This window comes from Ambystoma mexicanum, chromosome 7p (assembly GCF_040938575.1).
Source record: "Ambystoma mexicanum isolate Mex_15411 chromosome 7p, UKY_AmexF1_1, whole genome shotgun sequence".
In the NCBI taxonomy this organism is placed as follows: Eukaryota; Metazoa; Chordata; class Amphibia; order Caudata; family Ambystomatidae; genus Ambystoma; species Ambystoma mexicanum.
The window spans coordinates 22,080,302-22,094,528 of record NC_090939.1 but is presented as its reverse complement, the minus strand read 5'-3'; the positions used below and the strand labels follow the sequence as shown (position 1 = coordinate 22,094,528).

At 48.0% G+C, this 14,227-nt stretch overlaps 1 protein-coding gene across 3 annotated transcripts in view; it reads right to left on the bottom strand.

Moving 5' to 3' along the window:
- Window positions 1-14,227, bottom strand: part of PWP2 (PWP2 small subunit processome component) — a 306,748-nt gene that overhangs the window by 237,816 nt on the left and 54,705 nt on the right. For all 3 annotated transcript variants that reach the window (XR_011283393.1, XM_069635678.1, XM_069635679.1), the window contains exons 7-8: window positions 8,186-8,427; window positions 2,009-2,152 (exon numbers count right to left, since the gene is read on the bottom strand). Coding sequence is in view for 2 of the 3 variants with exons in the window: in XM_069635678.1 (XP_069491779.1) it covers window positions 2,009-2,152; window positions 8,186-8,427 (386 nt within the window). In the remaining variant the exon portion in view is untranslated. The remainder of the gene's footprint in view (window positions 1-2,008; window positions 2,153-8,185; window positions 8,428-14,227) is intronic.

Below are 14,227 nucleotides of genomic sequence, written 5' to 3'. Positions count from 1 at the left end.
TTGACACGGTAAACCATAACACCCTGATCGCACGTCTCACACCCTGGGAATCACAGGTCAGGCTCTGACGTGGTTAACCTCCTTCCTATCCGACTGCCAGTCTCCCAGGTGGAACTTGGGTCCTTTCTCGCCACTATCACTCCCTCAACCTGTGGCGTCCCCCATGGTTCTAAACCATGCCCCTGGTTTTTCAATGTCTACATGGCTGACCTGGCACGTGTGATTGCCAGCTTCATCTCTAACTTCCAGTGTTCTGCGGATGACATGCAACTCTCCTTCAGGCTACCCTCAGCCACCCCCTCAACCTCGATCATATCTGACTGTCCGCAATTCAGTCATGGTGTGCTGTAAACGACCTCTGCCTCAAAGCCAGTAAGACTGACATTGTTCGCATTGGAACTCCTGCTCCCGCTTTCCCACTCTCCCACTCTCACTCTGGCCGGCCTCCCTTGGCCCTGCACCTGCAAGTGAGGCAAAAAACCTTGGGGTCATCTTCGACTCTACACTCTCCTTCTCCACTCACATTTTGGACATCTCAAAAAAGTCAAACTACCAGCTGCACATCCTCAGAGGCACTCTTCCCTTTCTCACCTTCCTCCAGAGGCTCACTGTCTCCAGAGCCATGGTTCTCTCAAGGCTGGACTACTGCAACCGCCTCTTTCTCAACCTCCCTGCCTCTGCGCCCTCTGCAACTCATCCAGAACAGAGCCGCAAGACTTATCCTTGGCCTCAAGCCCAGGGGCTGCATCTCTTCGGTGCTGGAATCCCTCCACTGTCTCCCCGTGGCTGCAAGGATCAAGTTCAAGACCCTCGGCATTGTCCACAAGGCTTACTGGGGTCAGGCACCCACCTATCTGCACCAATGCCTTCCTCGATACTGTCCCTCCCGAACCCTCTGCTCATCTACCTCCAACCTTCTGCGAGTGAGCCGGTTCTCCAAGCAGAGATTTGGAGGGAGATCCTCATCCTCTGCAGGGGCCTCCTTCTGGAATAGGCTCCCTGCTGCCCTCTGTCTTGAGCCGGATCTCCTTAAGTTCCGGAAACCCCATAAGACCTTCCTCTTCTCCTCTTCATTCTCTCTCCCTCTACCCTGCTAACCTCTCTCTCCTCTCTCTCCCCCTTTCCCTCTTTTTCCACATAACATGCCGACTGGCCGCCGGGCGTACCTCAGAGTCTCAGGGCCCGGCACCCTCGCCAGTCCTCCAGCACTTGCCTCATTGCTACTGCACTTGGTCAATGACCCATTGAGAATGGCATCTCAGCACTTACCCAGTTTGACTAACTGGGTGCATTTGCATTACCCCCCTGCACGTGTCCTCCCACCTCCCCTCTCCTGTACCGTCTGTGCACTTGCGTGATCTGAACGTGCCATGCCCTGAAGATAGTCTATCTTTTTCTGTCCCCCCTCCTGCCTGGTGACAGCTCAAGGCACTTGGAAAAACTGCAGAATCGCCGTCGGACCCATTTGCTTTTATCTACCCTGTTAATTGTATCATATGCACTTACATTGCCTTGGCAGACTGGTAGCGTTCAGAACTCAGGGGCTCTGAGTGACTGTTTTTCTCCCCTTGTTCCCTCCCTGCTCGAGCGCTTTCTAACACTTGCCTTGTGTATAGGCGCTTTACAAATAAACAATATCATACTATGCCAGGAACATCAAAAAGGCATAAAGAATGTTTCCAGACAAAAGTGAAAAAGGGATACAAAGTAGCCCTGCAGCCCTCTGCGGTCACGTGCTCCAGTAAAACACGACAGAACATATGAGTGAGGGGAACAGTCTCCCTGCAGGGACAGCTGCAAGCGCCCCCAGAAACATGAGCCGAGTGGGTAAATAAAGCAAAAAAGGATGAAACACAGGTTCAAAACAATGGCAAAGCTGCTGGGCTGCCATTGAAGTCTAGGGTGGGAAACAAGAAATGTGTCCCAAACCTACGGTTCATAAAAAATATTATGATGGTGTCAGTTTCTTAAGTTGTGTCCAGCAAAGGGCATCACGTCGAGCACCCACCTTAGGGAGTGGATGAGGGTGAAATCCGGCAGCTCATGGAGATGGAAGATGCCAGAGGCGAAGCCCGTCACCAGCAGGTGCATCTTCTTGTGAAATGCAGCCGACGTCAGGTTATTAAAATCCTTTTCCTTATTGAAGAAGTGTCTGAGGAGGGAGAAGCACAGACGTCAACACCGGCACATAAAGGCAGGGATAAATATGCAGACCCCAAAAAGGCACTTCAATCAAAGAATACAGGAAGAAACGCACAAGACTTCACACTAGAGCAGTCAATCAAGAAGAATACCAGGAACAGCACATGCTTCAGCCCCAAAGACAGGCAGACTGGAGCACAAAAAAACATTCTTGACAACGACAAACTCAGTGGCAGAAAAACAGGTTTAAAAGAACAGGCATCGAAATACATCACCCGGGACAGACTATCACAGGAAGAGCGCAGACTACCAAAGAGCACTCAGATATACCAGCAAGAGGGAAAAAACTGGCATCACAAGAGAGTACTGAGGGTACAGACGTAGAAGAGGAAAAAACTGGCTCACAAAAGAGCATTGAGGGCAAGTGTAAGGAGGCTTAGGGTCCTGGGAAGCAAACCTTAACAGACCTGCAAATATTTCAAACGAACATCTGAACTTCACCATTTCTGGGAAAGTAGCAACAGTGAGTCTGAGGACCAGGTGACCAGGGCTTTGGCGGAACATAAACAAGAGCTTCATAAATGACAGACGCCAGGATGCAGCAGTAAAAAGTGGAGGGTTCAACACAGCAGAAGTGGGGAGTCACTAGGAATCTCCAGAACGCTGGACTGGGAGGCAAGAGGCCCAAACCAAAACATGCCCAGTCACTGCACTCAGGAAGGTTTGCCAAGTGAGGGCAATAAAAACACCTGCCAAACGTCTTCAATCAGTCGATAGACCTGCCACCTTCTGGTTTCTGGAGCAAAGCATCAACAGACAGGCAGGAAACTGTCCAAATACCCTTGCACAAAAGAGCTGGCTAAAGGCCAGCTAAACTATCACTAAATTGGCGCAGGGGCAAAGTGTCTGAAAACCAACCTTTCGAGATGGTCACTGGGACTGCCACTAAGCCACAGCAAGACCCACAGGAAGTGAGAGGGATGGTCCAGGGGCCTATATTGGCCTAAACAAGTTAAGACCAAAACCAAGGCAGCCATTGTGGGCTCACAAAGGACCTACCATGCGGTCACCTGAAACAGAAGCTCTGAAACACAAAACGGCCACGAGCTGAAAAACAAAATACATATTGGTAGCCGTTCGGACGGATTTCCAAAGTCCACCTAGGAGAGGATTTTGAGAGGGCAGCTTATTATGGTGAATTAGACCGACACAGAAGTCTAGATAAACCCGTTCAAGGTAAGGCAGCCAAGCATCAAGGCTTAGACTCAGGAGGGGTGTGGGAGTGGTTTAGGGCTACTATGACACACAGAGCACTGCAATAATTCCATTTGGACAGATAATTACAAAAATAGACATTGATTTACTAGGCCTTTAAGATACACTAAATAATGAAAATTCTGGGCAAATATTGTCACATCACAACTACAAAATACAAATATTCATTCACACTTCTGGGGCTCCATGGCAGCAACACTCAGTGAAAACGTGTATAACCTCGGCAGGAGTGAAATACATCCATTTAAAAATCCCCAATAAATCAAGGGAGAGTCACTAAAATTCCAAAGACGGGTGCGGAACTCCAGGTAAGCACCTTTCAGTGTCACTTGTGGGAGTGAAAGTGTGCAGGCTAGCCTGTGGTTATAATGCAAAGCCATGCATGCCCCAGCTCCTTCCCACAGGTACCCAGAGGGAAGCAGTGGAGACACAGAAAAAGAGATCCAGTGGAGGGCTTGAAACGCAGCAGCCTCAGGAGTGGAGAAACAGAGCAGGATTCAGCCCCAATGCTAATCAATGGGGAAATGAGGGTTAAAGGGGACCTGCACAACCAAACGACCAAGCCACCCCCCCCCCCTCCCCCCAAGGACTAGTATCTTCAATGGTCCGGCACTAAGTACTTACAATCCGGCTTACTGAAAACACTATTCCAGGAAAGCAGAACAACCAGTTAAGTAAACACTTCTTTTTTCAATGCGAAATGAGGAATCCTGTCACCCAGGGACTTGAACCCTGAGCCAACGACGACCCCGTTAGGGAGCATTCGTAGAAATGTGCTAATTCCTCTCTACCTTAGAGACCCCCAGCACCTTTGCTGGATTTTGAGGACTTGAATTTTTAACCTTGGGAGAGTGAGACCCTTTTTTCACCACTCTCAAGTATTTTAATGTGATTTTGAACTCCGTTTCTTTTGGTTGTGGAGTCTGACAAACTCCATAGGCATCATCTTTTACATTGTGTCTCACAGCACCTTCAGTGCAGTGGCAGGGGGTGGATGGGGGGTTTATGGGGAGGGGGAGTCTTTCAGATTTTCCCAAGGTTTAAATACCTTCTCTGGGATAAACTACTGTTTCCAAGAGCAGGAAGCTGAAATTGACTTTACTTACATTTGTAACTTTCTAGACCCAGCACACACCATCTTACAATAGGGTGCTGGAGGGGTTACCTAGTTTCCCTGTGTCTAGCTTCTCATGTAACAATTTTATGTTACCCTTTCCTCACTGAATGGCTGGTGGCAGTGGTTTACTTTTACTTACCGTGGTGTGCATTTATCACGGGCTGCATTTGCAGCTGCAGTAAATCACCCATGGGTGCCATTTTTGTCAAAAGGGCCCCGGTCTTCTTTTTTTGCCATTTCTTTGTGGAAAGGTCCTTCTTGAGATTTACTCTGCGCGCCAAACCAGGTTTGGTTCTTTTCTTCATTTTGCCTCTGGCTCCAGGGTGTCTGGCGGCGGCAGGAAGCGGGGAGGTGCCCGAAACTCCATGTGCTTAGTTTCCTAGGAGACCAGAATGCACTTGTTCTTCAAATGGATTGTGTCCTCCAACGTATTCCTCATCTTTGACTCCCAAAGCAGTATCCATGATTGAAGGAGGGAGTAGAATCTGTATATTCAGAATTTTAAAGGGCAGAATAAAGTACCGCCTTACCAAAAGCGACATTCTGAGCATGGGAAGCATCCAGAGAATAATGCTTGGTGAACGTGTGTGTTGAGGAGCACGGAGCGGCATCACATATGGTCTTCATAGTGACATCCCTTTGAAGGCTGTCGATGTAGGTAGTGTGAAGTACTGTAGAATATTTGTGTGTGATATTGATTGTCTCCTTTTAGTGAATGTTTTGTAACTGACTGTGTAATATTTACCAAGAAACCTTGGTTATAAGAGTATATTTGCATACTTGTGATTGTAGACCTGTGTGTAACATCATTACTGCTCACATTCGCCTCTTGAGATGAGCCTGGCTGCTCAGCTCACTACCAAAAACGGTGTGGTACAGACTTATACCAAAGGTTGTTTTTGCTTACGCCTGTAGTCATAGTTGTGTGTAGTGGTCCCCCAGGGTACTGCATGCAAACTTTGCCTAACACTGATGCTTCCCATTCTGTGTCCGGAATAGAATTCCTGAGCCTGAAAATTCTTGTATAACATGTGGTCGATTGGCAGCTTAACTAGAGTACATTGGATTACAATCAATAAATAAACGTTAAAAAAACTGTAAATACAGGTATCCAAGTAAACACTTACACTTAAAGTTATAGTGCAACTATTTATGTATATATACACACAAGGATAATTAGACAATCTTTAAAAAATAGAAACCAATAGTAACATTAAACCCAAAGTTAAGCTTCAGTTCAACAGCAGCAATAAAGTAGGTGTGTACATTTTTCTTATGCTAAACATATTCCAGCACACTGAGTGACGTCACTTGAGGTCAGTATTAGCACTCATTTGTGATCACCATTACAATATGGAGTATCAAGGAGGGAAAAGTTAAGTCAGATCAGAACATACTTTGCAAGTAGTAAAACAGTTAGATTCACCCTGAAGGATGTAGGCAGTCTTTTATCCCAGCAATCATAGTGTTCAACAATTAACACCTGCAAGGGACCAAGCACTGCCAAAGCCAATAAGTTCAGAAGGGGGCCTTTAGAGAGCCAGGACAGCCAAAGACAATGTGCCAGTTCAAAGTTCTGATGCTCTCTTAGAAAATTTTTTAGAAATAGTCAGTAGTTCAATAGAATATCACAGAAGCTCAAGAGGAGCCACCTTGAAGAAGCACAAGTTGGGAGCCAGTGCAGGCGAGTTAAGGGCAGCAGAAAAGAGTTTAAAATAGTACTCCTAGAGCTAGGAAGTACCACAAATGGCAAAAGGTAGATGTACCCCAAAGCCCACAGTACCTGAGAATTGGTTCCAGCTGGATGCCTTCCTGTTGCAGTGTGGCAGACCCTTGTTCCGGGTCCTTGGTCGTGGTGACGAAAGGGAGGACATCTGGCAGGGTTTTGCTGCAGCACTTGAGAGAGGGGCTCTGCAGTAATGGATTCTCCTTGATTCAGCTGCCTTTTGTGGTTTTGGGGCCTTTTTCTCTCAGCACCAACGAAGAACAAACAGCTCCGGTTGGAAGTTACTTGATCCCTCGGTCCTGGACTCTGGTGAGGGGACTCTTGATGAAGATTTTCTGATTCTGTAGGGTCCTCTGGATGCCCACAAAGTTTTGGCCGGATTCACACTACCAAAGACAATACACTCAGTGATGATCAGGGGTCCCTGGCATTGGGATTCTGCAGCCCTGGAAAGTCACAGCAAGTTGGGGGGTTATGCTAAAATGAAGCTTGTTTCAAGGCTAGCTGGTCCCATCAGCCCAAGGGAGGAAGTCATCCCTTGCATGTCTTCCCAGTCAAAACGAAAACGGTGTCAGCACAGCTCCAGGGCTTCACCGGGAACTTTGCGGTCCAGGAGGGTGCTACTGACGTCTCTTCACGTCTTCTTCCGATGTTGTCCTACAGTGGTAGACTCTGCCTCTAGCCCTAAAAACTTTGCTTTTAAGCAAGTTCCCATTGATTCACAGCCCTAGGCTGTGCTCCTGGACAGCCAGCCAGCCAATCAGAACTGATTTAACCCAGGCACACCAAGAGACAAAGGACAGGGAGATTTTTTGGACCCTCGCTCACATTCAGCCTTTCCAGCCACACCAGAGCCTGAGCGGGCTTCAGGGCTAAAGCCTGCCAAAGGCAAAATGCACAAAGGACTCAAACCTGATTCAAACAACAGTAAAAGCCTAGAAGGAACTAACTGACAAGAAATGACGAAAAAACTGGACATTTTGTGAAAATGGTCACCCTTAGGTGCAGCACTGCAACTGAGAAATCAGCCTGCAGATACATGGCACAAGGCAGTACAAAAGAAACCACTGCCACCAGCCATTCAAGTTAGTGTATCAGAATGTTACATGAGAAGTGGGATAGAGGAATAGAGGAGTTACTATGTAACCCCCCCCCCCCACCAGCACTCCATATAGGGTGGTGTGTGCTGGACCCACAAAAGAAAAGGTAAGACAGGAGTCATTTTACTATTCATGGGAACAGTAGTTCATCCAAGAAAATGTAGTTAAACATTATGAGAAGTCCAAGAGACTTCAGGTGCACTGCACAAAAGGTGCCGTGTGTCACAATGCAAAAAGCAGATGCCTATAGAGTTTACCAGACTCCCTAAAACAGTAAGGAACACAGAAAATCATTGTGTGAAATCCAGAACCATATACTCTGAGGGAGTGAAAGGGGATGCAGTGACAGGGGGGGCTGCAGCACCAATCCGTATGCCCACCCAAATAAATTGAAAACCCCAAAAATAGAAGGGCAGAGGCCCAATAAAATGAGAGTGTAAGGCACCCGCAAGTAGATAGGTGTTTACTGTATGCGTGTATACACAACTGTGCATCCACACACTGCTTTCACCTCTGTGATCATCAGCTAAAGCTGGAATGCAAAATGGAACACGAATACTTCAACTGCGGTTTCAGAATGACAAATAGTCTGAAGGAACGGGGCGGGAGAGGCAACACACGAGTACGTGCATGAAACAAGAGGCAGTGCTTCTAAATGGCAGCTCAGGCAGTACTGTTCACACTCAAAACAGTGCCTGGGCCATGTCTGCTGAGTGCCAGAGTGCAGCCTCTGGAAGACCACCATTTCCCTGTCCAGAATTAATTCATCCTGTGACTTCCCACAAACCTTTCTCAACCCATAACTCTGCTCCTCCAACCACTTACTTTGCGAGTCTCGAGTATTTGACCTTCCCGGCACGCTCTGCTGGCTCTGGATTGGCTTTTCCATGAATCTCCTCACCCCTTTGCTGTGCCATATCATCATTTTCATCCTCGGCTCCTGGCTCTTTATCCGAGCCAGACCTCGTGGCTACCACTGCCTCCTTAGGGGGCCTCTGCAGAAGTCCATCCAGTTCTGTGTCGCACTGCCAGGCACAGAGGGCTCCATCCTGGCTCACAGTGTACAGCTGGAACATGGCAAACAAAAGTAAGCAGGAGCATTCCAAGCATTTCCAAGGAAGATCTGAAAAATGTGAACATCTAAAACTGTCATTCACCTGACTAGCATGTCATGGCCGCCTACACAACTGACATTACTGCTCCCAACTGTGCCTGCTTTAATCCCCAGAACAAAGGGTGTTAAGGTGAAGGGCAGTGAGCATTGTCATGGGATGGGGTTGGGAAGTGCGTGCGTACGTATATGTTGAACGTTCTGAATGCTTTCTTAATGTTTTGTGTAAAGTTTTATACTGAAACACAATAAATAATAGTAGGTGTGTATATACGCATGAGAGGCTGCTAAAGGACTGTACACTCTGTGGTGTCACTGAAAGTTTCACCAGCAGATTATGTTTTAGCAATTATTTACCAACAAATGTATTATGCAATTCAATGACCAAGTGTTAGGACAGGTTTTCTGAAGTCCAACTAAGGGCTTAGTAAAACTATTCTGAGGCAGTACAAGGCTACCCTCTTAGTAGAAGGCTGTTCCACCTGAGTTCAGGGTAGCATAGACAGAGCAGCCAGGCTTATCTTAGAGGGGGGGGAGAGAGGGCTGTAGAATCAGTACAAATGAAATTGTAATACAAATGGTCCAAAGAAACACTGAAACACTATGTATGTAAAAAAATAAGTGGTTAATTTAAATAGAGGTAGGCCCAGATAAATGTAGGGGTTAAGTAAGTACTAACACATTATATGAAATCACAATATAAAAACACAACAATATACATGAAAGTACACAGACCCAAGTAAAGACCTTATTTGGAACAACGAACAGTAGTTCAGGGAAGTCAAACCTTTTCATACACATTCACTATAGGTCACACCTATTTGTGGGGAGTAAAAACCAATGGTTACTTTCACAATTATCTACAGTGATGCAATGGCAGTAGACCCTACCAGTTTTACAATGACTCTCAGTAACAAATCGTATAATCAGTCAACTGGACAGTATACGTTTTGGGAATAGTGGAACACTTATTCCAGGTACAGTAAAAACCAATAACTACTTTTATGATAACACACAGTTATAGTAGGTGAGTAAAACCTAAGGATGTAATATTCAATTACAGGTGCTTTTGAGATCAGTGAAACAGAGATTGAGATGAGCAGTAACTCTTGTAACTTATTTTTGGGATGGCACACATCTAACTCAAGGTAAGTAAACCCCATTTACTTTTTTTAACCTCACAATGAAGTCCAGGTTAGATCTTTCCCAGCAATACAAGTACCTTATGTATGACTTATGAAGGACAGTTAGCACCAGGGTCAATGGGTTACACAGCACAGGGAAAGCAAAACCCAATGTCACACTTTACTGAATGACTAAACGTTATTCTAGGTAGGCAACAACCTAATACAGACTTATTCTGGACAGTTTAGCAGCAAGTCAAGGGAAGCAAGACCCAGCTGGGGGACACTCATACAATTATCCTAACAGGAATAATCTGGTGAAACCAACCGTATTACTTTTGGGAACAGGCACCACCTAATCGCAGGAGAGTAATATACCTTCACATCTACTTGCTATTAGAATGGCAACACGGTTTCTAAGGAAAGAAAGATGTTAACCATACTTTTAAGAATAGTGCGTCACACATCCCAGGTAAGTAAGAACTTTGTTAACTGTTCACTCTTAGAGTTACAATTACAAACCAATTATTTTTCAAGCAAGTCATTTTTAAACACATTTCCTTTTCTAGGCAAAAGGCCCAATCCCTTAAAAGTCTTTCCCTTATTCTTGGAGCATGAGTGTTCTCAGTGGCAGAAGGGGGTGGGGGGGTGGGGGGTGGTCACTAGGATCTAGTGTCCAACAGGCACAGTGTCAGGATAGGTTCTTAAGTAGCAAAAGTCAGAGTTCTTTAGGAAGACTGTGCAAACAGGTGAGTACTGAGTTATACCAGGGTCCAGGGGCTTCGTAGAAGACACCCTAACAGGATTTTAGCAGTGGGACTGGGTGCACTGGATGAGAGGCCTCCCATCACAGAAAATACCCCACAGCTACACAGAAATCCTAAGGGTCTTCAGGTAAGTACATACCCAAGCCAACACAGTACCTCAGCATTGAAGAAGATTTTGCAGCAGGAGAACTTCAGGATCTGCAGCCAAATACCCGGTCAGTGGATTCTGTGTCATGGTGACTGAAAACAAGACCTCAGAAGGAACTTTGAAGCAGTGATCAATGGAGAAGGCTCTAGGCAAGGTTTTCCTTGTGACTGAATGCAGTTCTGCGGATTTGGTGCCTTTCAAGGAGCACAGAAGACCGAAAGTTGCAGTTGAATTCTCTTCGTTGCAAGTGTCCAGCACTCTGTTGAGGTGACTTTTGGGACTCTATTCGTGTCTCTGGAGATCCACTAGGATGCCCACGAAGTTTCAGCGAGATTCGAAAGACTGTGCACCGTACAATGGTTCGAGGTATTGGGGCAAGGTTGCAGCAACGCAAGTCTTCTTTAGACTAGTGGGTCTCACCAGGTTCTGGGTCAAGGTCGTCGTTGTTTGAGTCCCCGGGTCGATTGGAAGAAAGGGCTACAGCAGGTTCTGGTTACACAGCAGGCTCTCTGGAAATCGTTTCAGCCGCTTTTCCTTCATCATCCTCTTCGGTTTCAATGGTTGACTGTCTTCAGCTTCCAGGGGCGGTCCGGGTTTCCCAATCAGAATAGCCAGCCGCCCACTGGGATTTGTCCCCATTCAGGCAAGGAGTTAGACAAAGAGCTGTGGAGTTTTGGACTCCTCCCTCGCTTCCTGCCTTCACAGAGACTGGAGCCTGGGTGGGGAGTGCAAGGGACTCCCGCCGAAGATAAAAATCACACAAAGGAATTTCCCACCCTGGATGTCAGGGGAAGGAACAAGAAAGGACAAGAAACACTAAAATGGCAGAAAAAGAAGACAGGGGCCATTTAGGTAAAATGAGCACCCCTAGGTGTCTTTACTACTGCTGTGATCACAGCCCGCGGTAAAGGTGCACCAAATTAATACAAGGTATCACTGCCCACCAGCCATTGAAGGTAAGATTGTCCCTGTAACAGAATGGTTACAGTGTTAATGTGAAAGGGGATGCATTGTATCACCCCAGCACTCCCCAGGTGGGGTGTGCTGGCTTGACAGAATAAAAATAAAGGGATCCAAAGATCCTTTCTACCCTTGGGAACTGTAGTTCACTCAAGGTTAGCACAAGAAAGTTAAAATGGGAGCCCCTAGGGCAACCCAGCAACAACAAGCACTTAATACCAAAAAGTTGTTAAAGAGGATAACTTTAAAAAGACAGGGGGCGTGGCTAGCTGGCCATGTAGAAGGACGGGAAGCTCCGGAGCTCCCAAGGATCCGACGAACATCCTGAGAAGACCTGCCTTCCACAATGCAGAATACCCTCTAAAAAAGAAATAGGTACATGCATGGGAAAGCAAGCAGCGTGCAATGCGCACAAAAGAAGCGGGATCCGACCTTGGCTGTAGAAGTTGTACCGAGGTTAACGGAGATCACTGACCCGACAGACTTCCATGAAAAAATGCCCGCCGCACCAGAAGACAAAGGAATGGTGGGCTGGACACTGCGGCATCCCCGAAGAGGAGCCCCGCAGACAGAATCTGCAGACCCGGCATCCGAGACACACCAAAAGTGGAACTAGCAGGGCAGGGCACAAAGCACGCCTGACAGAACAACAAACTGATTCCCGCTTATAAGGCGAGCAACTCGTCACGAAGATGCCGCGGGCAACAAAGCACAAAGGGACAAACTGAAACGGAGCAGCGGGGCGCGCACCGGTGCCAAGCTCGGGTGTTACCCACCGTCACCCCAAGCGAGGAAGAGCCGGTAAGGACCCTCGCAAACTGCCTACGTGAGGAAGCCGCGTACACCCGGATGTCCAACAAGCCGCCCTAAGCCCCGAACTAGACCAAAAACGAAGCTTGAAGTAGCCCCCTCGGGGACCCGCCTGCAGAGCACTTCCAATGTAGTGTGCGTGAGACAGGGAGCACGAGATACAGCACCTAGAGCATGCACGTAGCACCCAGCTCTTAGGTAGGCCCCCCGCCACAACGCGCATCGCCACACTGTGGCAATCTGGGAGCCGAGGTCTGGGAGGAGGCACACGAGAGGCCGGCCCCCACTGCACCACGCCACTAGCGCTCCCACAGGGACACAAGGAGCAGACACAGAAGGCGAGCCTCACCACCCTGCCACAATAGACGGACACTCGATCCCAGGGGCAGACTGCCCTGGGGGACATAAGCCTGCACAAAGAACAGAATACTTATAGAATAGAGCACAACAGCACAGAAATACTGGCCGCGGGCACATGGAAGTCAGGTTGCACTATAGCCCACCTGGACCAGAAAACATGGGAGCCAAATGTGCTGCACATGATCGCGCAGGAAGCTGTAGCAGGACAAAGTTGAAGGCCCAGCCGAGGCACCTGATGTTTGACCACCAACATTGACAATCCAGGAAGCCAGAAAGGCATTGGCCCACTCCTGAAGGGAGGGGACCCCGCCGAGACATAACGCAGCACCCGCTGCACCATAAAAAGACACCCCCAACGGAGCCTCGCCGGACAAATCACCAGCCAAAGCACAGGAAGGCGCAAACAAGCTGAGGCTGCCCACAGTGGAAGGCAGAAGCAAGACGGCCTAACCCAGGCAGCACCACAGTGAACCAGCCCAAAAGAGGCCTCTGCCTTGGGAGTGGGCAACAAGCCCAGAGCACCCGGATGTGACAGCGAACAGCCCCCACACATCGAGTCAAGTGTCCGACAGAAGCAAAAAGCTGCAATACTGAGAGCCAGGGCCCCGCACACCTGGAACTGCAAACAGAATGGCATCTAAGCAGACCAAGAGGAAGGGGAAGCAGTCCACGATGGAGGACTTCACGAAAACCCTGCAATCAATGGAGGGAGCTAGGAGCAAAGACAGAAGCGCCCAGATGGACGCATCTCCAATACGGGGGAACCGGCAGATCCTAGAAGCCATCGCAGACTTGAAAGTGGCGTGGGAAACGAAACTGGATGGCGCCATGACTACACTAAAAGTGGCACTGGAATCCAAAATTGATGCAGTACAAATAGATCTGAACCTCCTGAGACAAGATGTAAGAGCAATAGCGGAGCGGACAGGAGAATTGGAAAAAGTGAAGACCAACACAGCTGTCTGCGCTTCGAACGCCTCAGAGATCCACACCCTACGTCAACAAGTTGGCAACCTGGAAAACAGAGTCGAGGAAGCAGAAGTACGGGTATGCAGAAACAATATACGTATCGTGGGGCTCCCAGAAGGAGAAGCGGGGTAAAACCCCACAGAGTATATTGAATCCATGTTGCTGCAAGAAATAGAAGGGGGAACACTAACCCAGGGATTTGCAGTGGAAACAGCGCATAGAGCCCTGGCAAGGAGCCCCTCCTCCCCCAGGAGCTCCCCGAGACTGATCATAGCCAAAATATTAAATTATCGTGACAGGGAAAGGATCCTGGAATACTTTCGAATGGGAGGCACGATCCAAAGGTCATCCGCGTCAATCACAGCATACCCGGACTATACACTCCAGGTGCAACGACGACGACTCAACTTCGGAACAGTAAAGAGGAGGCTTTGTGCAGCGGACCACAGATACATGTTGATGTATCCGGCGAGGTTGAAGGTGTTCCACAGAAACAGGACATTATTTTTTGACAACCCAGAGGTGGCAACAGAGTGGCTGGATGCACAGAATTGTCCGGAAGGGAAGAACGGCCAGAAGGAGAGCGGGACGGAGAAATGATGCAGAGACTTCGGAGGC